The sequence below is a fragment of the Bactrocera tryoni genome, chromosome 4 (genome assembly GCF_016617805.1).
Source record: "Bactrocera tryoni isolate S06 chromosome 4, CSIRO_BtryS06_freeze2, whole genome shotgun sequence".
In the NCBI taxonomy this organism is placed as follows: Eukaryota; Metazoa; Arthropoda; class Insecta; order Diptera; family Tephritidae; genus Bactrocera; species Bactrocera tryoni.
The window spans coordinates 9,067,877-9,094,802 of NC_052502.1; the positions used below are offsets into that span (position 1 = coordinate 9,067,877).

General features: G+C 37.7%; 1 protein-coding gene across 2 annotated transcripts in view; it reads right to left on the reverse strand.

The window, feature by feature from the left end:
• LOC120774819 (protein lozenge) overlaps window positions 1-26,926 on the reverse strand; it is a 47,203-nt gene that overhangs the window by 17,999 nt on the left and 2,278 nt on the right. For both annotated transcript variants that reach the window (XM_040104625.1, XM_040104626.1), the window contains exons 2-4: window positions 23,497-24,443; window positions 17,334-17,573; window positions 4,994-5,107 (exon numbers count right to left, since the gene is read on the reverse strand). In XM_040104625.1, the coding sequence (XP_039960559.1) occupies window positions 4,994-5,107; window positions 17,334-17,573; window positions 23,497-23,968 (826 nt within the window). In that variant the 5' untranslated portion in view covers window positions 23,969-24,443. The remainder of the gene's footprint in view (window positions 1-4,993; window positions 5,108-17,333; window positions 17,574-23,496; window positions 24,444-26,926) is intronic.

Consider the following 26,926-nt stretch of genomic DNA (forward strand, 5'->3'; position numbering starts at 1 on the left):
GACCCGATTTTCGCCACACTTGAGATAAGGACATGCTGTTATCATCAACGAATTTCATTAATTGATCTCACAGATTGAATGATATTTTCGATAAAAAGTCAGTCGTAAGCGCTCGGGTCAAACATATCTGGTGTGTGGGGGCTTGAGCAGTTATATTATGATTTTCATAGATTATGATTTTTTTTAGAACTTTAAAAAACTAGCGCCAAAACTGGCAATTAGCCGGAAGAAATCGGTTAAAAATGGCCCTTAAGGAGTCCCGATGGTCTAGAATTTTCAAAAAATCGATTTTTTTTTTGATAGTTAGAAAGTACAGTTCTTTAAGAATATACTGTAAAATTTTTGGAAGGATATTCACATTATTTTAGCTTCTACAGCCGTTTTAACAGGTAGCGCGCGGTCGAGGGGCTTGAAGAATGGATGCTTTGTACGTCATTTATTTCAAAACTACTTTTTTCGGCGTGCCGTTGATGAAAAAAAAAACTATCCATCCGAATCACTTGAAATTTTAATATGGTGTTCATAAGATCAATATCTATCGCTGGGACTACGACCGAATTTTAATTTTTAGAACTTCGATTTTTTTTCGATCTAAAATTGCTCCAAAAATAGCTGTTTTCAAAATCTGAACTTCAAAAGCGCGAAATTTTTTTAATTTTCAATATTTTTTTTTGTTTGTAGTCCCAGCGATAGCTGCACTCCTACTGATTAATAATTTATTTGGTTTTTATGTGCCAGATGTTCAGAAGAGTCAAAATCAACAACGGCACCGTAAGTCATCTTTTAAAATAGCTTTTTTTGGACGCAATTTTTAATATTGTACTTTTCATAAATGTAAAAATTTTAAATTGATTGCTCTTTTTTAAACCTTAAAAACAAAAATCCAGAAAACACCCTTAATTTGAGGGTTCAAGACCACCGGGACCCCTTAAATCGTTCACCCTACGTTATCCTACTAATTACAATAAAATATTACACTGTTATACTCTACTACAACAATAGCAACTTGTAACCTATATGAATAATAAACACAATACGGCAATTAACATACTTTCAAGGTAATCACACCAATAAGAAACGATAAAATGGCGCATTTAAAAACACGATAGCCAAACACGAGCAACGAGAGTACATACATATGTATGTATGTATGTACATAGTCAGTGAAGACTTACAAATGCTCTACTAAATTACACAAACACTTTCGAGCAGAACTTAATTTAAACGCCGAACAATAAAAAATGAATTCAGTGCAAAACCGCAAGTTTTATTATTTACTTTTTTTGCTTTGCTGTTTAAGAAAAACTTCACTTCTGTTGGCTGCTCTTCGATTTCTGCAAAGAATGCCAAAGTCTAAAGTGAAATTTTTTTGATGACACACTGACCCAACATAACGCCGTGAAACGCTCATATTTCCACAGGTGCATTTATATATAATATATAGTTTTTGCATACATATATGTATGAGTATGTATGTACTATATACTTCGGTGCATATCCGTTACTTGAAATATATATATTAGTGTTTAGTAGTCTTAAGTTAAGCAAGGGTTAGTAATCGACGCCGCTTATACCTATACATATGTATATCTACATACATACATACATATATGTATGTGTGAGTATATATAGTATGTATTTGGTATATAGATTGCATGCCTTATATACTTTTGTGCTTAAAAATTTGATAAAAATCATGCATATGGTCATGCTGTGTGTGCGTGCGCCTTAAGCCCCTTCATTTAACCGATCTAATATTGAAATATTTTGACATATACGTCACTACTACACGCATACACACATACATACGTACATAATACAATGTAATAGCTGTTTATGCACTTATATTCATAGCTCATTTAAGGGATTATAAAAAGTGTGCATGGAAATTGCATTGAAAATGGCAAAGCGAAAACGATCCTTTGTTGGGTAAGTTTTTTCCGACATTGTTGTTGTTGTTGTTGTTGTTGCTTTGTAATTCCTGCTTGCGTAAATGCTAATTATGCCCTTGTTTTATGCGGTTTTCCGCATTTTTACTTTTCCTGCATTACCATTTTCTCCAAGTGCCAGAGTGTGTGTGTGCATTAGTGTGCGTGTGTATGTGTGTGCGTGTGGGCAATTTGTAGGTGCAAAGAAAAAACAGTTTGTGTGACCACATGGCTGGCATGCCAAATGTTTTCCAAACAATCAATAATAAGGTGCCAGCGCCTGGACTCAGCTGGATACGCAACGACGTTGTTCCTTGAGTAGATAATAATTGTTTACCGTAAATATACGTGACTTGATGCGCTCAAGTGGCAAAAAGTGAGATTTTTTGTGGCTTTTGCCGCACACTTTTTCCTTTTGATATTTGTGTCCTTTGCGAATTGTGAAGGTTTCGTGTATTTTTTTTATAATGACTTTGTGTATAAATATACGTAGTATAAGTCATAAGAGGATATCAATATGTGCCTTAAATATGGATGAGTGGCAGGGGTGAGTCGCACTGCGGCCGCGTGCCGGACCCAAAATAGGCAGAGGTTTTAGGTCGGCCTCGTACCCGACCATGGCGGCTAGGGTGTCCCTATCCACCCGAACCAATTGGAACCAAGGTATAAGTGCAGAATGCATTCATACTTTGGTTCTCCAAGGTATGAGTGCTGAATGCATTTTTGCTTTGGGGCGCTGATCAACGCATTGTATTGATCTACGTGCTTCTAAAAATAGAAAGATTCGTGAGGTTAGGCATTCGCAGGCAGGTACTAACGTAAATCACAACGGACTCTGTACTGAGGTGCGTAAAAAGACTATGGAATACTTTAGGTTAGGTTAGCTTAAGAGGTCGATCCTTACAAGATTTTTACTTGAACTGCTTTGAGCGCCGGTCCGTTGTGTTACCTAGGAATGATCTAGGATGGATAATAAAACCCTTAAAAATAGGAAAAGCACCTTGAGTCTATCACAAATTTGTGGAAATGGCCTATCTTTTCTGATCTTCCGAAGGTAACTTTGACTACTAGCGTCCAATAAGATTTTTAACTTTACCGCTTGAATGTCTATTAGACAGTGTCCAGTAAGAACTCCTACGATTGCGGCAAAACGAAATAATAAAAGTAGTTCAGTACATCTTCCGCGTTCTACTCTAGGCCAAAAAGGATTTTATAGTCGCACGGGAGCTGGTCTTTGACAGGCGCCTCCTAAGCGCACACGAGGTTCATTAGGTCGGTAATAGAACCCAAGACGTCAATGGAGTTCCAACTCGGTCACATTCCGATGTAAGCAGAGCAAGTCCCCTATGCCTAGCTCATCGGCTTTGCAGTTGCCAGCATATACCCTGTGAGCAAGCGCTCAAAAGAGTGTGATGACGAAGTAGCTTGACTCTATTTCTAGTGAGAATAGACACTATTTGACTACCTTTGAGCGAAGTGAATTCTCACCTCACTGAAAGAAGCTACACTTCCTAGCAGAACGTCTACCGCCACCTTAACAGCAGTCACTTCTGTCTGAAAAACACTACAGTGGCTTAGTAGACTTAAGCTAAGATTGACGAAGAGCTCCTTACAAAACAATCCCCCTCAAACATTCTCTTCTAGCGACTTCTCAACTGTGAGCTCACTACGCCCCTTCTACACATATTTCTCCTCATCCATATATCCTTGGTCGTTAAGTGAGCAGAGAAAAATTCGCCTTTGTGACGCAGTGATCCAAGTTTTCAGGGATGCAGTTGAAGGAGGAGAGAATTTCGGCGTGTCCTTCCCTAAGCCTCAAATAACACTTAGCAACCATACACCTGCGGGCAATGTCCATGGGTGAAATATTAAAAATGGCGAATACATAAGTGCTCCTCTTGTGTTGTCCGTAGTGCGGAGATAGGCGCTCTTTGAAGACGCTCAAGCTTTTTAGCAAGTGTATCTTTTCCGAACGCTCTCCAGTAGACGAATACACCATGGCTACGCTTTCATAGAACTAAAAACCCTCCTTTGTGGGGACCTTTTACCTATAGCTCTTCTAGTTCAATGTAAGGCAATGGTTGCTTTCCTAACTTAACTCTCTTTTCAAAATTTGGCCTCCATGAAAGCTTTCTATCAAGGTAAGCCCTAGCTATTTCACTATATCAACAGATTGAAGACGTGAATCCCTGAAAGAGGGAAGGCACGTTTGAGATCTTATACCTCATAGTAAATAAAATCATTTCTGTTATACTAGGATTGGCAGCTAAGCCGCTTCTATTCGGCCAATTGGATACATATAATTGGAACAATAACCTATGCTTCCAATAGGCCTTCTATATTTGCCTTCAATGGCTGATTACATCTATCGATAATCTCCCTTTCCAATAAAGCTGTCTTATAATTTGGAAAAATGAATTGAGTGTCTGTAGGATAAGTCTTCAACCTCAATATAGAGGTTAGGAATAAGAAATTAATTTTTGGAAACTGATGCTCAGCGAGTTCGAGTTTAGAAGAACTGAACGTTTAACGCTCCTCTGAAAAGTTGGGCAATTCGTCTATATATGTATGCGAACTTGCTTCTATGAAATTGATATGTATGCGCAGTTTTTCTTAACATTCCTAGAAGTTAAACCCAAAACTGGTATGCTTTTAGTCACACACTCGAACCGTTCTTTGTATTGACTTCTTAAATGCTTCTCCTAAGCTTTTATTATACCCTCAATGAGTGTTTTAACTTGTCCGATCTGAGCTGATTTGATATGGATGGATTGTTGTTGATCTGATGAAACTCTCACCATTATTCATTAAGGGATCATCACAATCACTCTGCTCGGGCGTTGCGGTTGTTCGTGGGTATTTTACGGCCGATGATTGTGAGTCCAGTACTTGCAACTTGTTTAAAGCGTTTTTGGAACTATGTGTAGTAGTAGTAGTAGTAGTAGTTTTGGTAGTGGTAGTAGTAGTGGTAGCAGTAGTGATAGAGAAAGAAGAATATCTACGTGTCATTTGTGCCTTTCTACTCGCCACCAAACGCCCGCCACGGCCAGCAACATCGAACTTACTTGTCTTGGAGCGCGGTTCACGCGGACCATCAACGGTGACTTTAATAGCTTTGGCATAGGTGGCCACCTGTATTGGACTCGTATGTACGGTGATGGTAAGCGTAAAGCTTTTGCCTGAAAATATACAAAAACAAAAACAACAAACATATATAAATTAGTGTCGAAATAAAGTTTAGGCTTATTCAATTAAAGTGGCTTAAAGTGGCTTGGAAGCAAAACAACAACAACAGCATACAATGTTAAAATACCCGACGCTGCCGCGCTCCAAAAGCAAAGTGCGAACGTAAATCTTCGACAATGTGGCAATATGTCAATCGTGTGACATGCAAATGGATTTAGCAGCTGAGCGGCGGTGTTAAGACTGCAGAAGGCTACAACTGGCTGCCGCATACACGAGTACATGGCGATTCTACTGGCTTTGACGACCGCCAATCGGCAGTCGGTGCCTTTGTTGAGCAGCACCAACATCCTGAAGGAATTGCGCGCCGTCCCGCCCCGCCTCGCACTTCTGTGATGGGTAAATTAATTTAAAGTGATCATTACACGCGCCATAACAGCTGGCGGCACTGCTTGAAGCGGCAAAGTGGAGCATTTAATTGCCGAAAAGAAGCCCGCCGCGGGTGTGAAATGATTTTAAGGACTCTTTAGCGTGATTACCAATGTTTTTGACAGCAACTAAATGGGAAAGTGATGAATTATGGGTGAGAAAATTGTGCATACAAAGTTCAACGTTACTGGGTCAACAAGCGTCAGTGGCATGGTTCACATTAAAAAATGTTGAAATGTCTCTAATGTATGTGTTAACGGTGATAATAATGCATTTTATTGTTTTAGAACATTCTTGAATAAGTTTTAAACACAAATTTTTACGAACTTCGAATTCAATTTTATTTTCAGTTTGAAATAAATGGCTGTCGACCCGATTGGATGGAAAACCAACAAGGGTGAGATGGTATTTCCGAAAATTCCAACTATTTTCGGCTTCAAATTCAACTTGGCCAGATTACAGTGGCAATATTGAATTTAGTGCTTCTCATTTTAATGATCTTATTTTAAATTTATTTGAAATATGTACATTTTACAATCATAAAAACATAAAAACATTATTCTCTCGACATATACATACGATTTTTTGTTATTTTGCAATTTTTGCTTGAAAATCGACATTAGACAGAAGGCAAGAGAGCCAAGAGACCTCTATCGCGAGTCCGTTCGAATGATTTTGGTGGATATTTTGGGTATGAAAAGCGTTCTTGTTCATTCGTCCCGATAAAGCTGATTTTTTTTCAAAAAGAGTACCGTAAGTACACCGATTCAAATTCATGGAGAGCATTATAACTGCCGATGAGACATGGATTTATGTATTTGATACGCAACAAGTCAACAATCATCGGATTGGAGGGAAAAAAACGAGTCAAGACCAAAAAAATTACGCCAAAGCCGCTCAAAAATCGAGGTGAAGCTCATGATTTTTTCGATATTCGTGGTTTGGTGCATCATGAATTTGCTCCGGAGCAAGAGACGATCAATAAGGAGTTCTAGTTGGCCATATTGAGACGTTTGCGTGAAAATATCCGTCGAAATCGGCCGGAATTCTGGAAGAATAATTCAAGGATTTTACACGATGATAATGTACCATCGCATCGAGCCATGAGTGAGAGCGAATTTAAAGCCAAAAACGCATTGAATACCATCGATCAACCACTGCATTCACCCGATTTGGCTCCGTGTGATTTTTTCTTGTTACCCAAACTGAAATTGCCGCTTCGTCGAACCCCTTTTTAGTCGATCGAATAGATAAAACTAAATCGCTGAAGGAGCTGAAAGCTCTCCCATAAGCTGCTTATGAAGAGTGTCTTGAGGACTGGAAAAATCGTTGGCATTAGTATATTACATATGGCGGGGATTACTTTGAAGGCGACAGAACAAATATTGATGAATAATTAATCGTTTTGCGTTTTATTTACGATTTCCGAGTATTTTTCTTTACTATTTCGCAATGCAACCCCTTAAAAGAAACTGAAAGAAAAAAATCAATTGATTTTTCTTTCTCTGAAAATATTTTCAAAACTACACAAAACCAGTAGTTAAGTCAATCTTAATAAAATTTCTTCACGTTTCAGCTCTGTTAAAAAACGAGATAAATTAAAGTTTTCAAATAATTACACATAATCAATGATTAATGTCTACAAGAAGACAAACAGTCTAAATAACTAGGTGATTACAACAGAAAAGTTTCTAATAAAAATATTTTACAATTTGAAGGCGTTTTCAAATTAAAACTCCCGCTATTAATACACAAGCGAGAGAATAAAAGCAGAAAAAGGGCTTCAATCAGATCAAAGGCAGAGAGCAAAGCAACTAATTGCACGGAGCAAGCCAAATTACCAGCGAAACAACGAAGCTTCTTAACGAGTACAATAAAGTTATTAACCACGCACATTTGCAACTGGCACGGGTCCATGCTAATAGACCAAAGATTTTCGAAGCTATAAACGGTAACATTTGAAAGCGTGTGTGTGGACGAGGCGGTGAAAAAGCAAAGTCAATCGATGAAGTTGTAAAGCAAATAACGCCGAATCGCGTTTGAAAGTGCAATTAATAAAAATTATTGGTAAATAAATCAAGCTCACCACATACAGGCATACTTATGTACATATGTAAGTATGTATAATACATACAAGACTACATGCAGACACAGGTATAATAATACAAGATGTAGTAGGCGCACGGAGGCAAGCGAAGCGATGAAACAATGTCCCGAATTTGAGAAAAATTGTGGAAAAGCGAAAAGAATTATTTTTAAAAATCGTGTCATTGTCCTAACAATGAAAATAATATTATGATGAACTTACAAACTTATATACATAGATATGTACATATATAGATCGCATATACTTACCTATATGTAAGTATAGTATACATATGCTCCAAATTGCGTGTGTCTGATAGCTATTTACTTGCGATATTCATCAAAACAAAAAAAAAGCAAAGCAGAACAAAAGCGAAGATCAATGCTTACGAAGACTTTGGAATAGAGACAACAAAAAATCACTCCAGAAAGTTAATAATCCAAATTAGTCATTCAGCGCCGACGCCACCAACCATCAGCAATGGTACATTGGATCAGTGAAGCAATTCAGCGCTCTCAGAGCCTAATAACAAAGGAGCGTGCGAGCAGAGAATAAAACAAAAGGGGTGAAGCACTTATATAGATCATATGTATGTATGTATGTGTTTAACTACATATACATAAGTATAGTATACTCGTATGTCCATCAAAAGTGGAGTTGAAAATCAGTTCAGCAGATAAATCAGTGCGTTGGCACCACTTTACCTTGTTGTTGTTGCACATATTGTTTCATGTCATAGGGCAAGGTTGATTATCGCTTTCCAGTTTTGGCTTTTTGGTGGGGTGTTTGCCTTTTGGGTTTTATTTAGTTGTCGCAGCTCAAAGCCGCTTATTGATGACGCGTGTCAGCAGGCTCTCAAGCGCTCATTATATGTGTAAGTACCGGCTATCAAAAAACAAGACTCTTCGTGAACTCTTCGTGAAAAGACTAATGATACGCACACTCACCGCAACTTAGCTTTCTTCTGCGTGAAAAAAGAGTTTCTGCATTCTCTACACAAGTCAAACTGCGTTGTGTGCAAACAAATTGAATTCATTAATCTTGTTAAGTTTTCGGTATTTGAAGCATCGCTCAAAAACTCATTCACACAGCTACTGCCATACATATAAATATATTTGTATTGTATGTACTAGAGCGGGTGTACAGTGTACATACATACATATGTTAACTCGCTGCTTTGCTTGGTGACGAGTTGGTGAAAGTATGCAGCCGCTAATGAGGACTTTGAGCATATTAGTCAAATATTTCACCAAATGAGATTTTATCAGCAACAGGATTGAGATTTGCAAACAAATTGCGAAAGCAAAACATATTTTCTTTATGAACTGGCAGTGAAATTTACTGAAATTCGAAAATTGTTTTACTTAATAAAATTGTCATTGAAAGAAGATTATTGGAATGAGCAAGGTCAGAGCCAGCGTTGCAAATAATTATACAAAAAGTAAAAACTTTAAAATATTTTTTTTTCATAAACTCGCAAATCTTGACTTAGAATAGTTTTAAAATTTCGGATACCAAAAGCCGTATTAAAAAATTAAAAACAATTTTTTGATTCAATTTGAAAATTAGGAATTAAAACTTCTCCCTCCCTCATCCCGGATTGAAAAATAAATGAAAAGTGTTAATTCCTAGTTTATAACGGATTTTTCAACAGTGACGCTACAAAAGTAGACCGATAGGGACAGCAAACGACACCGTATATTTTCCCGCTCCTTTGACATTTCTCCTCAGTAATGTTTGCCATTTCATCATAGGAAGATATACGATCCATCAACGAGTCGATATTATTAAAATTTACTACTGAAATTCGGAGTCGATGGCCTCAACTTTAAGAGCACAACGTCCAATTTATGGTAGTAATAATCGCCCTGTCAGATCAACAATTGAGCGTCTAGTGGAAATATTTGAATCCACAGGCACAGTACAAAATGTTCCCGTGCCAGTGAGACAAAGAAGTGCCCGTAGTGTCGAGAATATTGCTTCCGCCAGCGCATCACTTGAGGAAGACCCAAATGAGTCTCTCACATGTCGTTCTCAAGCGTTGGGCATCTCTGTGACGTCGTTAGGGCGAATTTTGAGAAAAGATATTGGCCTACAACATTACAAGATCAAGTTGACACAAGAAATAAAGCGGCTTGACCGCCAGAATCGTCGTAAGTTCGTGAATTGAGCTGAACAACAACTTAAAAATGATACGGATTTTCATAGAAAAATCATCTTCAGCGATGAGGCTCATTTCTGGCTAAATGGCGATTAAAAAGCAAAATATGCGTTATTGATCAGGCAGCAATCCCCACGTACTCCACGAGTTACCATTGCATTCCAAAAAAATTACGGTTTGATTCGGTTTATGGGCCGGAGGCATCATTGGGCCGTACTTCTTCCGTGATGATCAAGACCGACACGTTACTGTGAATGGGGCGCTACCGCTCAATGATAACCGAATATTTTTGACCCGAATTGAATCATATGGACTTGGACAATATGTGGTTCCAACAGGATGGCGCCACAAGCGACTTAGCGAATCGATTTATTGAAAACTAAGTTTGGTGAACGTGTTACCTCACGAAATGGCCTGTCAATTGGTCGCCATGGCCGTGCGATTTGACGCCGTTAGACTATCTCCTTTGGGACTACGTTAAGTCTATGGTCTATGCCAACAAGCCAGCGACAACTGATGAACTTCGTACGAATATCGAGCGTGATATTGCAGCAGTATAGGTCGGCCAATTTATAAATTGGAATCAGCGTCTGAACTTCTGCTAGCGTGCCCATGTGACCATGCAAAAGAAATCGAGTTCCATACATAGTGGCATCGAATATTCTTTCACAGGAATAAAGAATTTCATTGATATCCTACACTGTTTTTGTTTCATTTAAAAAAACTTTTGTAGCGCTCTTCTTGAAAAGCCCGATAGCTGTCATACAGGCTGTACGATCGGAATCAGGTTCTGCTATGAAAAACAAAACCGATTAAAATTGAGATAAATTACTGTTAATACCCTTTTACGCTATAAAAATGCACCTGCGCAGGGTATTATAGCTTTGATGCGGCGAAGTTAACATTTTTTCTTTTATTATTTTCTAATCGTCAGGACTTCGAAACTGTAACCCTTTGCTTTCGACGCCTACCTTTCAGACAATATTATTACAAACCCTATAAATTACCCAGCTGAGTATTCAGATTGGCATCGTTAGTGGTGGTTTTGAATAAGCTTTTTTCATTGCAGTTTAAACGCTAAATTTCTCGCAATAAACAAAATGACATTTGATGTGACTTGTGCTGGTGCTCAAGCGGCTGTCAGAAACACCAGCTGACCAGCGGCGGATTCTGTAACAAGTGACCAATGACAAAATGGTAATTTGTTGCGCGCATTCACACACTTTCCCCCAGCACTGGTAGTTCGTACAAAAAAAAAATTTGAGTAAATTAAAAAATCTTATTTAGTCGCTCACAGTCCTTGCAGCGCCATTATTATGCTTGTAATTATTGTTTTCGCTGTCGCGCATGATTAAATGTCAGCCCAATCAAGGGCAGCGGCGACCGTCACAACCGACATTTAAATCGTCACCAACAGACAGCAATAAGATTACTTTGCTTACTGCGTAGTTACATTTGTGTGTGTGTACGTATGTATATATAATAGTAAGTGTGTATATGTATATGCGGCAATTGCTTTGCTGCTCTTTTCAGCGTCAACTGTCGAGTGTATTTACCAAACAAATGTAGTTAAGTATTTACTTGACTGCACTTGGGTAAATAATACAAAAGGTACAAAGGCGTGAAGTCTGAAATTAAAAGTGGAGTTATGGAAACAATATTTGATGATGGGACACGCCTGGCTCTTCAAAAGTTCCAAGAAGATCCGACATTTTCGAGCCAAATTTTTTTTCAGCGCTGAGACCCATTTCTGACTCAATGGGTATGTAAACAAGGAAAATTTTCGCATTTGGAACGAAGAGCAATCTGAAGAGATTGAAGGTTTGCCATTTCATCCAGAAAATACAACGGTTTGTGGAACCATCGGTCCATATTTCTTTAAAAATGATGCCGGTGAAAACCTAATCGTCAATGGCGAGCATTATCGTGCCATGATAACAGACTACAAGTATTTGATGCCTGAAATTGAAGCTTACGATCTCGGCGACATTTGGTTTCAACAAGACGGCGACACTTCCCATACATCGCATCTATCATTGGATGTATGGAGAGAACACTTCGGTAAGCAAATAAGCATAGACCATAGACTTAACGTAGGCCCAAAGGAGATAGTCTAACGGCGTCAAATCGCACGGCCATGGCGACCAATTGACAGGCCATTTCGTTTTGTGCAGATCGATTGGCCACCAAGGTCGTGTAATATCACACCGTTAGACTTTTTCCTCGTGGGAATATGTAAAGTTTAAAGTCTATCCGGACAATCTCGCTTCGATTCAGGCCTTAAAGAAAACATCACGCGTGTCAATCGCTAATTACCTATCGAAATGCTCGAACGAGTCATCGGAAATTGGACTCAACGGATGCACCATCTGAGAGGGAGCTGCGGCCAACAAGTGATAAACTTAAAAAAATGCCAATGAATGATCTTTCGAATGATAATAAACAGTATCATTAGATTTGAAGTTTCTGTGTTTTCCTTTTTAAAAAGTAATCGAAATGAATCACCCTTTACTTACATAGTTCTCCATACAATAGCTACCAGTTTCTTAATCCGATGAAAAATCGTAATTTGACAAGCTTAAATGACCAGAATTTAGATTTCTTTTTAAATGCCGCCATTTTGTAAATTTTTATATTTTCGACCACATTAAGGTAGGTAACCCTCACGGGCTCTTCGGCGCTGATGTACCATCATAGGACCTAATACAGCACTCCCTGCTCCTCACGGTTTAGACGGTATCCTCAATCGAAAGTGACTACTGAAATCTAACATTGGAAGTATATAGTCTGTTTTATGTACTTCACTGGTTCGTAATGGTGCTATGTCCATATTCTTTCCGGTTCCAAGCTTCTAATATACATACATATGTATGTACTTAGAGCACAAGTACAGACAAGATCTTCTAGCATTGAATTGTTTTTTAGAAAGAAAGGTAGAAGGCCGGACCCACTGTACTAGAGGATGGCCCTTTTTAGTGCCGTTGGAGATTCCGTATAACTTTAAAAATATTAAAAAAAATTTCTTTAAAAAAAGCTGTATATTTTTAGGCTCTCACACTCGACGTGGCTCTTAAATGCTTCAATTATAAATTAATTCAATGCGATATAGTAGTACTTTTACTTATGTACATATGCATATACCTAATAATATTTTTCGTATTATTAAATTCATTCTTTCAAGCGAAATTTTTCGAAAAAGATTTAAATAAACTAAAAAAATAACAATTAAAAAAAACTAAAATTTATTTTAACTAATTTTTTTTTTTAGAAATCAGTAAAAAAAAGTTTAAAATCAGTAAATTTCAGTGTAAATATTTTGTAAGTTTGAACTTTGCATATATACATATTTATATATGTATTTAACTGTATTTTGTTGTACAAATTAACATTTGGCTCTTATATACTGAAATTTTTAGTTATGCCAATCACAACAATACAATTTTAGTTATAATTTTTTTTTTTTAATTCAAGTGAATTATGATTTTTTCATTTCATTATCGATGTGATTAAGTTAACTACACCATTTTTTTATCCAGTTTTTATGGATTGTTATCGTACTAAACATATATATATACTTTCGAGCGTTTCTATTCGTTATCTCAATCCAAGAAATGTTAAGCCGCTAACCACAAATAACACAATTCCCAAAATTCAAAATTTGACAAAATAAAATGTTTAACACTAAAGGAATTCTTAAAAACTGTGCTAAGGCTCTTGACTCCATTTAGTTAAAAAGCGGCATGCTCTCAACTGCCACAAGGTCATAAAAAGTACGTACATATGTACATACAGCAGAGGAAATTTTTAAGTCAACGAAGTTTGTACTTTCAAGGAATCTCTTAAGCTCTCAAAGTTCGAATTGCAAAAAAAAAATCGTTCTAGAATTTAAAATTTTTTTATTTCGTTTAGGTTAGTTGTGCTCATAAAACGAAGCGTATACATACTTATGTAGGTACTATATATGTACATATGTTTAAGGGTGTATATATGTACATATATACATATTACAATTTAAAAAAAGTAAGGTTTCTTTTCCTATTATTTTTCTTACTCCCATTTTTTTGTGGATTAATTTTTTACTTAACGGAACGGATATATCGGTTGGAACCATTCTTATAGGCTAAAGTGGGTAATTATAACTTTTTACCAATTCTCTACATTAATTAATTAAGAATTTCCTGCATCGTACACTGTATCTATAACCTATTTCGGGGGTTACATGGGTTTACGGGTTTCAAAAATCGATTATTTTTCATTATCTTATTAAATTCTACAACACCTCTAGAATATTGTCCTAAATTTTCAAGTTGATACGAATCATAATTTCGGAGATACAGCCTTGAGAACTTGTGCGCTTGAGGCTAGCTAGACTAAGTGCGCCGTCTTTAAAGGCGTTTTTCTCAAAATTGTGTTTTTGAAACCGGTTGGCGAGATTTCTCGAGAACTACTCAACCGATCTTCATGAAATTTTACACAGATCTTTGATATACAGTTATTAAAGACTTGGACAAAGGATAGTCTTTTTCGATTACCACTGCTAGAAAAAAAATGTCGCGAATTTTTCACTGAATTTTTAATTTTTTTGTAAAAATGTCTGCCAAAAATGCAAGTTTCAGTGTTTTCTTTCGTCCAAGTTCTAAGTTAAGATTTTAACTAAAACAAGATTTTTTTCAGAATTTCTTTGATAATAGTGTATGTTTGTAACAATAAAAAATTCGAATAAAATATTTAATTTTTTATATGAGAAAAAATGTTTGAAAAAGTGCTATTTTTTACCCGAGGAAACCCATGTAACCGCTTAAGTTCTTTTCTATATGAAATAAGGAAGGGCTGTCAACAAGTAGGAGTTTAAATTGTGAAGGCTAATTGTAAGCGAACTTCTAGTTTTGCTGATAAGCTATGATATCTGTGAGAAAAATCTATCAAAAAGCATGGATCTGGTAAGAAGTTGAGAAGTATGAGTGGAGCTTAAGATCAATCAAAAATTTAAATATAGAATCTAACAGCCCTATGCTGAGAAAACTTCATAAGTGATTTGTGAGGAAAAATTTGTGAGGTTTGCTGTCAGACATTACAGAATTATAAGGAAATTGGGAGCAATTGAACTTCTGAATTTACGCCAGCTCAAGGTAAACCTCACAAAATTCAAAAAACTCACAATAATGAGTTGTGAGGGCATGATAATAAGGTTGTAAAACACTTATGGTCTTCTTCACGAAAAAGAAGCATTTTAAGTTATGAGAACTGTGGTTTAACGCTCAATGACAAGTAAATTAAACAACAGCGTCTTCCAATAGGAATGACGTGATTTTTGACAGCTCCTGGCGGCCATGTTTGTTTACAAATTTGTGTCAAAATTTTGTCAGTATATTCAATGAGCTCATCATGTCACCTTTCGCTTTGAAATTATCTAAGATTATTACGCAAATTCACATTTTCAGGTGGCTACTAATAGAGTTGTTCGCGCAAAAAACGATATTCTGAAATAAGGCCCATTACAGTACCTATTTTGACTAAATTTTGTTGTTTTGTTTCACTTTACCATCATAACGTTCTTGTTGGTGGACCATTTATATACCTTTTGTAGTAATATGAAGTAACGTTGGAAGAAACAAGTAGACGCACTTAACTCGAAGTATTTTGAACAGTTGAACCCACATTTTTAGAGATGACATTGCAATATGAAAGATTTGCGAAAAATCGCTCACTAGTGTTTTAGTGGTTTCCACATTTAAGCGAATGCTTTCTTAAATAGTGTATATCGACGAATCGACGAAACAGCATTACACAGCATGAAAATCCTTGTGTTTGCAAAAACGAGGTCGAGTAAAGGTCGCAAAAAAGAAGCTTGAAAGCGTAGCTGAGGATTCTACATTCGTCAAAAGCAATATTATAGCTGACCAGATATGAGTATATGACGATGGCATCGCAACTGTTCAACAATCTAGCGAATAGCGCTCGAAAAATGCGCCGAAAAAACCAAAAATTCGCTGAAGGCACTGAAAGTCGTCACAGCTAAGGCTAATACTCGTAACAAGTGTGCGGAAAATCTGAGTAATTGTTGTCATACTTTTACCGACTCAAAAGCCTATTTCAAAGGCGAGAATAAAGATTTCTTTTCAAATACGTGAAAATGTAGTTGTTTGTCAGTCCGGGTCAATTTTGATCAGATGATCATGCTCATTTACATAAAATATAAAGTCTGTTGCGAGTTAAATTAAGTTATTAAAATGCAATTTTGAAGTCATTCATGCACAGAAAATTTAAGTATACGGTTTGCACAAAATAAATACGCCTCTAAAAGAGTTCAGTGAAAGTGATTCTCCGCCCATTTTCGATATGAGGGTTTAATCGAATTTGCAAATAGAAATTTGTTTTAAATATTAGTTTCCTCCTTGAGAAGTATTTCAAAAAATGCAGTCAGCTTTCATAGTCCTCCGCCTAATTAGCACCACTAACAACAACACTTTCGGTCAGCTGTTGCGCATGCCTTCTGGCCGTTGCGTGAATTTTCTAGTGCATTAATTGCCAGCTTCGGCCGAGAATTAGCGAGCGATCGCGTTGCAGCACTCACCCGGCATGCACTTGCAGCATTTGCAACATGCTACCGGCTCGCTGGCACAGCCGTTGAATGGAATGAAGATGACATGCTGCAATCGCAGCGCAACAACAATGCCAACGTGCACACTTTAAAATCGATTATTGATGGCAAAAATTTGTGTTGCGTGTCAGAAGTTGCAAAATGTACAGCTATTCAGCAATTTCTGTATGCAGAACGACGGTGCACAGCCCGAACGATCGCACGAACGCCAAGTGCGGCAACATGATGTCATAGGCTGACTGCGTGAATGACTGGTTGCAGCTAAACGCATGGACACGTGATGGATGGAAGATGACAGTTGTTGCAGTTTTTGGACTGCGACACGCTCTCCTTCGCTGCTGCAGAATTACACCTCGACGCTCGCATGCAATTTGAACGAAACGAAATTGGAAATATTTATAAGGGTTGCGAGCGGGACTAACAGGCTTGCAAGGAGCAGCGCTAGTGGGGAACCTACATATGTATATGTATATAAATATATATAATGTGTTCAATAAGTGCCTGACCCCCTGGGGCGTATCGACATAATGTGACGACTTCTGTGAGTGAACCTCATTGAGTTTGTGCAGCTCAACGTATGCACATACATGTACATAAGTATATGTATGTAATATCAGCAAGCGCTTCCCGGTGCACGCCCGTTCGTTCAGTTAGCATTCGTTTCATTCGTGGCTATTTATTTGTCTCACTTAAGGTGACGCCAAATGCGTTCTTGCATGTGAGAGAAGCCGAGCTAAAGTTGCTGTAAACACTTGTGCGCCCACAAAGCCGAAAACGCTTTGACGGAAGTTAAACGCTGCCACAGTGGCTCATTATTGACTGCTGAAGTTGCTCCTGCCGCTGCTTCTGATTTTCACAACTTTTTTGTTTTATGTTTTTTTTTTTCAATCTTATTCTTTTAAATATGTATGTATATTCATTCTTTATTGGCTGTCAATCACTCACCTCGGCCGCTGCGTCCCACAAAGCGCAGATCATTAAACTTGGCCACATGCTCCTTCATCGTCGCCTGGCAGTTCTTCAGCTCCGCACTGCAGTTCTCATCGTTGCCGGCCCGTATCGTCACCGTCGTGCCGTCGCCGACCTCCACGAGTGCTACCACTTTGAAGGAGTTGGGCAGCGTTTTGTTGGCACGCCAGTGTGGTGGCAGCTTGGAGCATAAGAAATATGGATTGCTGGTGCGTACTGAAAGATTAAACGATATTTTGTTGTTGTTAGTTATTAATTAAAATGCTTGATTAATTAATTATGCGCAATTTCCATTAATATGATTTAATTATAGTGCGGGTGCTTGGCATGTTGTTGGTGGTGATAATATCGTTTGCTTACTGCAAGACCGTCATAACTCGAGAAATGTGAGTTTTGAGTTAATTATGCAGGAATGAAGCTTTGTATGGAATTAAGCTTTATATTCGTAAAGGTTTCACAGTGAGGAATGTACTACTTTAAGCAAAAAATAGTAAGACTTTGTTCATAATTTTATAATTCTTAATTGATTCTTCAAAATCTATGTCGTGCCCCTCAAAGTAAACACCCTTGACCCCTGTACGCCTATACCAACGATTTTCCAATAGGCGAAATAGTTGTTAAAGTCAATTTCAAGCCTTCATAGCTTTCAAAAACTCACAAAGAATCCATGCAGTATGCGAATTTCCGACTTCTTTTAACGAATAGCTTCGTTCAAATGACATTCAAGGTGCGTTCCAAAGTAACATCGATTTATCGCATTTTGCCCGAACATTTGGGCTTACGAAAGATGTGTGCAGGGTTTGTTCCGCACAAATTGACTGACGACCAAAAATTGCTCAGAATCCAACATTCGAAGGACGATTATTTGACCAAAAATCACATTTTAACCATTAACCACTCCCCGTATTCACCTGATATGGCACCATGCGACTTCTTCCTTTTCGGAAAAATGCATTTGCCAATGAAAGGAAAGCGTTATGCAGACGTAGAGACCATTCGAAAAGTTTGCACCGGCATACTGGCGGCCATACCGACCAACGAGCTAAACCACTCGTGCGACATGCTTTTGGACCGTGCAAAAACCTGTATTAAAGCAGAAGGAGACTATTTTGAATAATATAAATTGATTATGCCGAAAAAACCATTTGTTCTGTTTGTTATCAAGTCCTGTTTACTTTGGAACACACCTTGTATAACCCTCAGTTAGGTTGTTGACAGTTTGGCTGTTCGGAAGAAATTCGGTGTGCACTACATATTGATAATCGATGAAAACGGTCATCATAACCTTAATTTTTAACCTGCTTTGCCGTGATTTTTTTGGCTACAACCTTTGCAACGTTATTCAAATTCCTTTTCTAACATGAATGTTCCGGCAACAAAAATTTGATTCTGCAAACTAAATTTAATGGAACTTTATTAAATAATTTCACTCGTCGTAAAAATCGCCGAGTGCACTTTATGTACTTCAGAAAGACAAGCGTATACGAAATACTAATGATTATTTCGATATGACAGTCATAGCAACCTAAAAAAAAATATTTCGTCGAATGGGTTTCCGGACAAAATTTAAATTAAAAAAATCTTACTATTTTTTGCCCAGTTAAAAAGTGAGGAATACGTGCATAATTTAAACACGTTTTTCCCGAATTAGAAAATTTGAAATTATGACGAGTTTGTTGACATTCTCGAGTTAATTTCATAATGCCAACATCGCCCCTTTGGGGAAAAAAACACGGACAGTCGGTTTTCACAAGCTTCTCTTCAGACTAATGTTTCACCAGCGAATTCATTTACCATAGATAGGAGTAAGTAGTAATAACAATGCCAGATCCGGACTATAGTTGGATGTATAGAACCTCCCAACCCACGGAGTTTCTGGCCAGCTACTATCGATATGTGTGTCCGATTGCTACGATCATGCGATTGAATGGTTGACAATAGATTTTCGAATTAAGAGCTTGGCCGGAGAGGAGCAGCTCAAAGTAGATGTTTCCCCGCAAATCGCACCAAACACATAGCACAACCTTCCTGGCTTGGACGCTTCACCGCAATTTGAGCTCAACATTTTCGCTTGACGCTGAAAAGATTTTTTTTTGCAACGTTTAACCAATGTTTTAGGCAAGGCTTACATGACGGTCGGACTCGACAATTTTCAATTATTTTATCGATATTTTCGACAATTTGACGTCTAAATTACCGTAACGGTCAAATTGTCAAATTGCAATGCTGATGTGGTCAGTTGTTGTTATAGAGATGGCCAATAGCTAATTTACGGAATCAGACATCGAAAATATCAGTACAAGTCTTGCACGAAATTAAAGTTCATGTTCATTTTTTTAATTTCTCCCAAAAAATAAAGCCCTCCAAGCTGGCGAACCCATGAGTGCGCGTCAAATGAAAGTATATGTACATAATTTTAGTTTTGGTTTATTTCTTTAGGATCTAATAAATTTTCATTTATTAAGTGAATTACTGTTATGATGAATATTTTTTGGTTCTGTTCTTAGTGAAATATGCGCAAAACTGAAGAAATTCGGAACTTAATTGTAGAAGATGGGAGGAAGGGTAAAACGTATCAAAAAATATTTGAAAAATATTCCATTTCGATCGGAGGGTCAAAAAGAATTTTTGAAAACTTCAAGAAAAGAAAGACATACGGTGGAGTTCTAAAGCTCAAAATTTCCATACACGCTTAGCGACTTACACGAAGAAAAGTTGCAGAAAATCCTGAAACTAAATTGGAGTTGATCGAAAGTTTTGGTTTGGATGTTTCCATTCTTCTTCTTCTCTTCTTTACTGGTGTAGACACCGTTTACACAATTACAGCCGAGTTAATAACTTCATTTTCACTAGTGCAAAAGAAACTACAGACATTTGGTCTGAAAAGCTGTGTCGCAAAAAAAGGCCTAGGATTTCTATTGCGAATAGGAAAAAGAACAGAGTTTGCAAAACAATATTTAAATATGCCAACCACATTTTCGAATAAAGTAATTTGGTTCGATGACTCCAAATTCGGACTAAGGAGTTCAAAAAAATATATGCGAGTGTGGTTTTAACCTTTTGATCGGCTAAAACCACAGTGCATACAATCATTAGTGAGGCATGGAGGAGGTTCTAACATGGTTCGCGATTATTTTCAAACGAATAACGGGTGCTATTTATAATAAATGCATGCATATGAATGCTATTCTTAGTAAAAATTTGCCAATAAATGCGTAATAAATTAATTTTGGTCATTTACCTTCCAACAAGAAAGCGATCCCAAACACACAACTCGCTTGGCTACTCGCTTTTTTGAAGAGAGCATAATTGAAAAACTGAACTGGTCAGCTCAGTCACCAGATTTAAGCCAACTGAGCATTTGTGGTCAATTTTGAATTCCAAAATACCAAAAAAAGGCGTACAATAATACTTGCAATAATTTTTCTTAGAAAAGAAACGTCAATGGGCTAATATTCCAATCAAAATACTATACCAATGATTTAAGTTTTTACGTTAAGTTTTTTTAAACGGATTGATGTAATAATAATATAGAGGAAAAGCGCCAGTAAAGTTTTTTTATTTTAATTTGGATTTTTTAAAAATTTACAATACAAAGAAAACGCTGAAAAAATGGCATGTGATACAAGCAACTTGTTTTGGGTGACGTAGATTTAACTAGACTACCAGAAATTGGTCAAAGCAGTGACTCAACAGTTGTCGAAATTCCAACTAACCAATTTCAAAACTAACAAGTTTTTGACACTTTTATATCTGAGTCTGAATATATTTACGTTGTTCGAATTTAAATGTCTGTAAACATAACGCAGCATGTATGTATGTGTCGCGATTTTTTACATTTTTTAATACAACACGCGTTCATCTCATATCCATTACTTTGACATCAATAAAGCTATATTTTATACCCAATATCTCAAGTATCAAGCATCTCATGAATGAAAAGGGAGTGAGTATTCTGAAACTTACAAACGCAAAAAACAAACTCTCATGCCAAACAAAAAATGCGAAATCATTAATTTTTTTAGCACACACTTAGGTACATAGCATTTACTCGAAGGACATATCAATATCAGGCGAATTGAATTACAGGCGCAATGAAGCCTTATGTACCAAGTTTATACACTTGTATGTACGTAAGTGCCTGTGGGTCCATCTTTTACACTGTATCGGCATATTAATTATAAACATGAGCACTGATTTTTGTGGCATGCCTTTTGACACAAGGCTTCTAAGCATAGAAATATATTTTTTTTATTGAGTGAAAGGTATGAAAACCGTTATTTTTTAAAATAATTCGAAGCGCGTGCAAAAATATGAAAGAATTTGGCAGTTCACTAGCTCTTGTTCGTCATTTTGAACAATATTTAGTTACAAATGTAATTTCTATAAGATCTATTCGAAGTTGTTTGAATTTATGATATATAATTGCGACGACTTTTGATTTTGGCAATATTAAATTCCGAGTTTATTTTGAACCAAAATAATCTGAAAATAGTGTGGACATCATAATAATGAAGAATATAGCAAGTTAAGCTAGGTTAGGTTAGATGGCTGATCTAGAGAGATCGCACGTGGACGTGGCTATATGTAGTCCTTTGCGAAGCCATAGAAAAGAAGAACTACTGTGTTCGAACTTATAAATTAGCAAAACGCTTCGTAGCTAATGCAAATCTGCATAATCGTTCCATTCCCGCCAGTTCGGTGGGATGTCTGAAGGTATGCGCTCCCAAGTGTTTAAGCCTTGACTTATCAAACGCGGGACAGGCAAGGAAGAGTTGAGTTGTTTCCACCTCGTCTTTTTCCACACAGTTTCTGCAAATGGCGTTTGGTAAGATTCTCAACCTTACTGCAAGCAATACCCTGTTAGGACCCACAGAAAAGGCTAGCTTTACTGAGGGCAAAGTGATCACTAAATCTCTTGCGATCGATCTTGGGCCAAAAGAATTTTGCGACAGCGCATATGCCGATGGTGTCCCAGTGTATCTCGTAGTAGAACACAAGAGGATATAGGAGCAACAGCCCGCACCTATTATAAAGATAGCGATTTTTGCTGGCTCATCAGCTTTACAATTTCCTGCGATTCCGCTGTAGCCTGACGCCCGTACCAGTCTTATTACGAAGAAATTTGATGCTATTGATAGCGCGATTAGACACTCCTGTTAAAGAGTTCAAGACTAGTATCGCCGCTCTGCTATCTGAGTGGATGGTCGCTCCTCTGAAGGAGACTGCACTTCCGAGCAGTAAATCTACTGCTAAGTTAATGGCTGCAATCTGGGCTTAGAAAATACTGTTACATTCAGGAAGTCTGAAGCTGCAGTTGATGGAGAGTTCCTAACAGTAAACCCTTCCACCAATCTTCCGCTAAACTTTGACCCATCCGTAAAGAAGCTCACTGCCCCTCACCTCCAACGGCTTCTTCCCACCCACAACTCTTTCGCCGGTATATGGGCAGAGAAGGAGTCGCAATAGTTCCGTTTGGCGAATCCATGTTACAAGTGATTCGGTATGAAGCCAAAGTGTGTGAGGATTTCTGAGTGTTCAGTCACATGTCTGTTTTGGAAGCTCTTTGCTTACGACGCGAAAAGTTTGTCTAGCAAGTTTTTACAAGCAGTTTGCTGAAACGATGTCGAGTAGAGATTGCAAAAGAGATGATTGACAAAGTAGCTGAGAATCAAACGGAATACAACTTGGCCATTTTGAATGGTGTATGCGACAGAAAATTAATGGATTTTTCTCTACGATAATGGGCTGACACCTTGTAGCCTGATTGTGACTAATTTTTTGGTCAAACATGAAACCAGAGTCGTCGCTTAGCCACTGTATTCGCCAGATTTTTGCTTATGCGCTACGAGAAATACTCCAAGAATTCATGGAAGTCATTAAAATTACTTCGCTAAAGGCACCGAAAGTCATCCAAGCCGAGAGCTTTGTATTAAAATATGTGAAAATCTTGTTTTTCTTTTTTAGTCTGGGTCAAACTTGATCAGATGGTATATACCATACAATTTGGAACTTGGTCCAAGACTTTTGAAGAAATTACTAATACCCTCGTAGCTACATCTTATATACATAATGTACATATGTACATACATACATATATACACAAATTTAATAACTTTAAACTAATTCCACTACTCACCTAATTCGTTGGGAAACTTCTCGTGTGCCATCTCCACCATGCGCTCCGTCCACCATAGATCCTGACAGCCGGCATTGTTGCCACCACTACTGTGGTTGTTATTGTTGTTAGCATTATTATTATTATTACTGCTACTATTCGTATTACTATTACTACTATGCACCGTGCCATTGCTGGCGCCACCAATGGGTGAACTACTGCCAATGCTCGCATTACTGGGTGGTAACGGTTGCGGCACTGAGGCGCCTTCACACCAACGCATTGGCGAGGTACACGATGTGGCCATAGCGGCGGCACCATTGCCAATCAGACTGCAAACATTATGGCCGACGGCATCGTCGATACCAACACCAATGCCAATACCGACACCTGCAACGCCGCCGCCAGCGCCACCGCCACTGCCGAGGCCGACGAGTCCGCCAGACGTTGAGCCGCCGCTGTAGACCGCAGCCGATGCGCTCGGCAAATGCATGCGTCTTTGGTAAGGAGCAATTTTGGCGGCGTTCGGATAAACGGTGGCGGAAGAAATGGACCGAAGACAACCAACGGCAGCCACGTTGGTGTTGTTGGGTACAGCCAGCGACGGTGGCTGCGTCTGCGTCGGTAGGTGGTAGCTATCTGCACCGTTATGAACTCTTCCCGTATGTGGTTGTAATGGCGCAATATTATTCGAAGCGAGGGCGGCTGCGGCGGCGGCGGAGGGATTACTGGGCGTAGTTTTTATCTTCAGCTTTGCGGATTTTTAGAACCAAATAAGTCAAGAAATTGTACCTCACGGGGTGCACGCATTCAGCGTGTGTTTTCACATGCGTTTTCTAACGGTTTTTTGTTTCACTTTGAATTGCGTTTGCTTCGAAGTTGTAGCGTTTTGTAAACTTTGGACCAAAACCGTCTGGCAACACAAATTCTGCTTTTGTCATTTAAATAGACTTTTTTTTATCCAAACACTGAAATTTATAATCCGGTTTATATGAGCATTGGGAAATTTAACACAAATCGTTACAGTTTCATTGTTGTTGTTGTTATATTATAGCGTAGCGTGATTGTGACGCGCAAATGTATCATCGTAGCTTCCGAAAAAATTGGAAAATCCCATACTCTACCGGAAATTTTGAGTTGATCACTGATTTTTAATTACTCCGACTGATTTGCATACACACACACACATTCATTCATTTATACTTATGTATATACATACAGTTATACGTAAGCATCAGCACTTGCCTGTGCATATGACAAATTAGCAGCTTAGTTAATAAATGATTAAGCAAAAAGCGTCGACAAATTAACATAAATTAATACAATTCAATCTCTTCACTCAATTTTTAATTTTGAAACAAGACAGCGGCGCTCCGCAGGCTTACGCCGTCAGTGTGACGTACACTTGTCTCGCTATTGCTTCGTTGCGCCGCAGCTTACGGAATGCTTCAGCACGCATTGTAGGTGAGTCACCCGCTCCGGTGAAGGCGGCAGCGCGCCGAAACAGCTGCGCCGACGTGTATGACTTTATTTCTTGCGCTGATGCGCGGGCTTTAACGAGTTCTCAGAAAAAGACAACGAACTAAAAAGCTTGCTGAAACGAAGGTGTGAATGTGTGTTTTGATTTTAAGCTTGATTTTTTTTATTGTGAACTCGATTAGTAAATATTGATGTTCACTGATTTTTGGCCAAGGCAGTTGAGTTAAAGAGAGAAGCTCTCTTCGTCTGAATTCTCTATTTAGTGTACCCGTCATAGTTATTCGCTTTTAAACTAAAGTACGCTTATAAATCTAGTTACATATGTATATGTATGTATGTAGATACGACTCTCAACTGATAGTGGTAAGCAAAAATCAAAAAAAAAAGAAAACGAATGAATTTCATATGATTTTGAGAAGTCACGGCGCTGTATGACGAATATGAATGGCATTTTCGATCTGTAAATAAAAAATAATATTTAAACAAGAAAAAACCGTTAACAACGGCTGCAACCATGTTCTTCACAGATGCATTTCTTATAAGATAAAAGGGTATAACGAGAACGTGAACTCAGTTTATATGGGATTAAATGCTATAGTGGTTCGATCTAAAAAAATTTTTTCGAAAAAAATAACCTGAAGATATCAACATATTGAATAAGTCTCAAAAATTTGTGTTTAGTCCCTTAAAATCTCCGAAAATATGTGGAGGCCGTCCATTAAGACTGCGGAAGCCGATGAAAATTTTGCAAGATTGGGGTTACATAGGTTTCCTCGGTCAAAAACAGCCACAATTAACAAGAAAAATCTGAAATTTTTGAGAAAAATTATTTCAAACTTGCCAATTGTGACATCATTTCCGGTGACCCCTCGTCATGTTTTAGTTAAAACCTTAACTTAGAACTTGGACGAAGAAAAAAAAGCGGAGAATTGGACTTTTGGCAGATATTTTTTCAAAAAACTCAAAATTTCGGGAAATTTTTTTCAAGTAGTTGTAATTGAAAAAAGTCTTTCGTCGAAGTCTTTAAGAATTGTGTCTCAAAGACCTGTGTAAAATAGCATGAAGATCGGTTGAGTATTTCTCGGGAAATCTTGCCAACCGGCTTCAAAAACACACTTTCGAGAAAAACGCCTTTAAAGACGGCGCACTCAGCTAGCTAGGCTCAAGTTCTCAGGGCTAAGCGCACAAGTTCTCAAGGCTGTATCTCCAAAACTATTACTCGGATCAACTTGAAAATTTTGGACAATATTATAGGGGTGTTGTAAAATTTAATAAGACAATAAAAAATATACTTTTTTGAAATCCGTAATCCCTTAAGCCCGCTGCAGCCATTCAATAAGAAACAAATACACAAATATCTTCAAAAGCGATAAGAAGACGACTTGTGGAGAAAAATCTCTTTGGCAGATTGACGCGAAAAGTGCCAATGCTGAGCAAACCACTAAATGCAATCGTTTTCAGTTTGCAAAACGACCCATTAATTAGGGCGGAAATTAAAAAATTATTCGACATCCTATGGTCTCTTGAATGCAAAATTTTTATGAAAGAAAATGATGGTTGGACGTCGGCGGGACGTCCAAAAAATAAAGAAATGTGCGTCTAAATCCTTTAAACGCGGTGGCGGTTTTATAATGGTTTGGGACTGTTTCTAACCTGTCGGACCTATTTTTTGGATAAAAGAAAATATGGACCGCCACATATACATATGTACTTACGTATGTGCACATGTGAAACTCTGGGAAAGGTTCAAAAGGTCGGGTATCCTGATCTACAGAGTTCTAATGTATTAGACAATAATCTCTTAAAACACCTATTTTTTATGTAAGATATTAAGATTCTAATATTTTTGTCCTCCGAGTTTTTGAAATTTGTATTTTGTCTTTATTTTTGCAATATTTTTGAATTGTTATCTTTTTTTACAGCTACCGATAACACATGCCATGAAGTGAATAATAAAAATATATATTGGTTG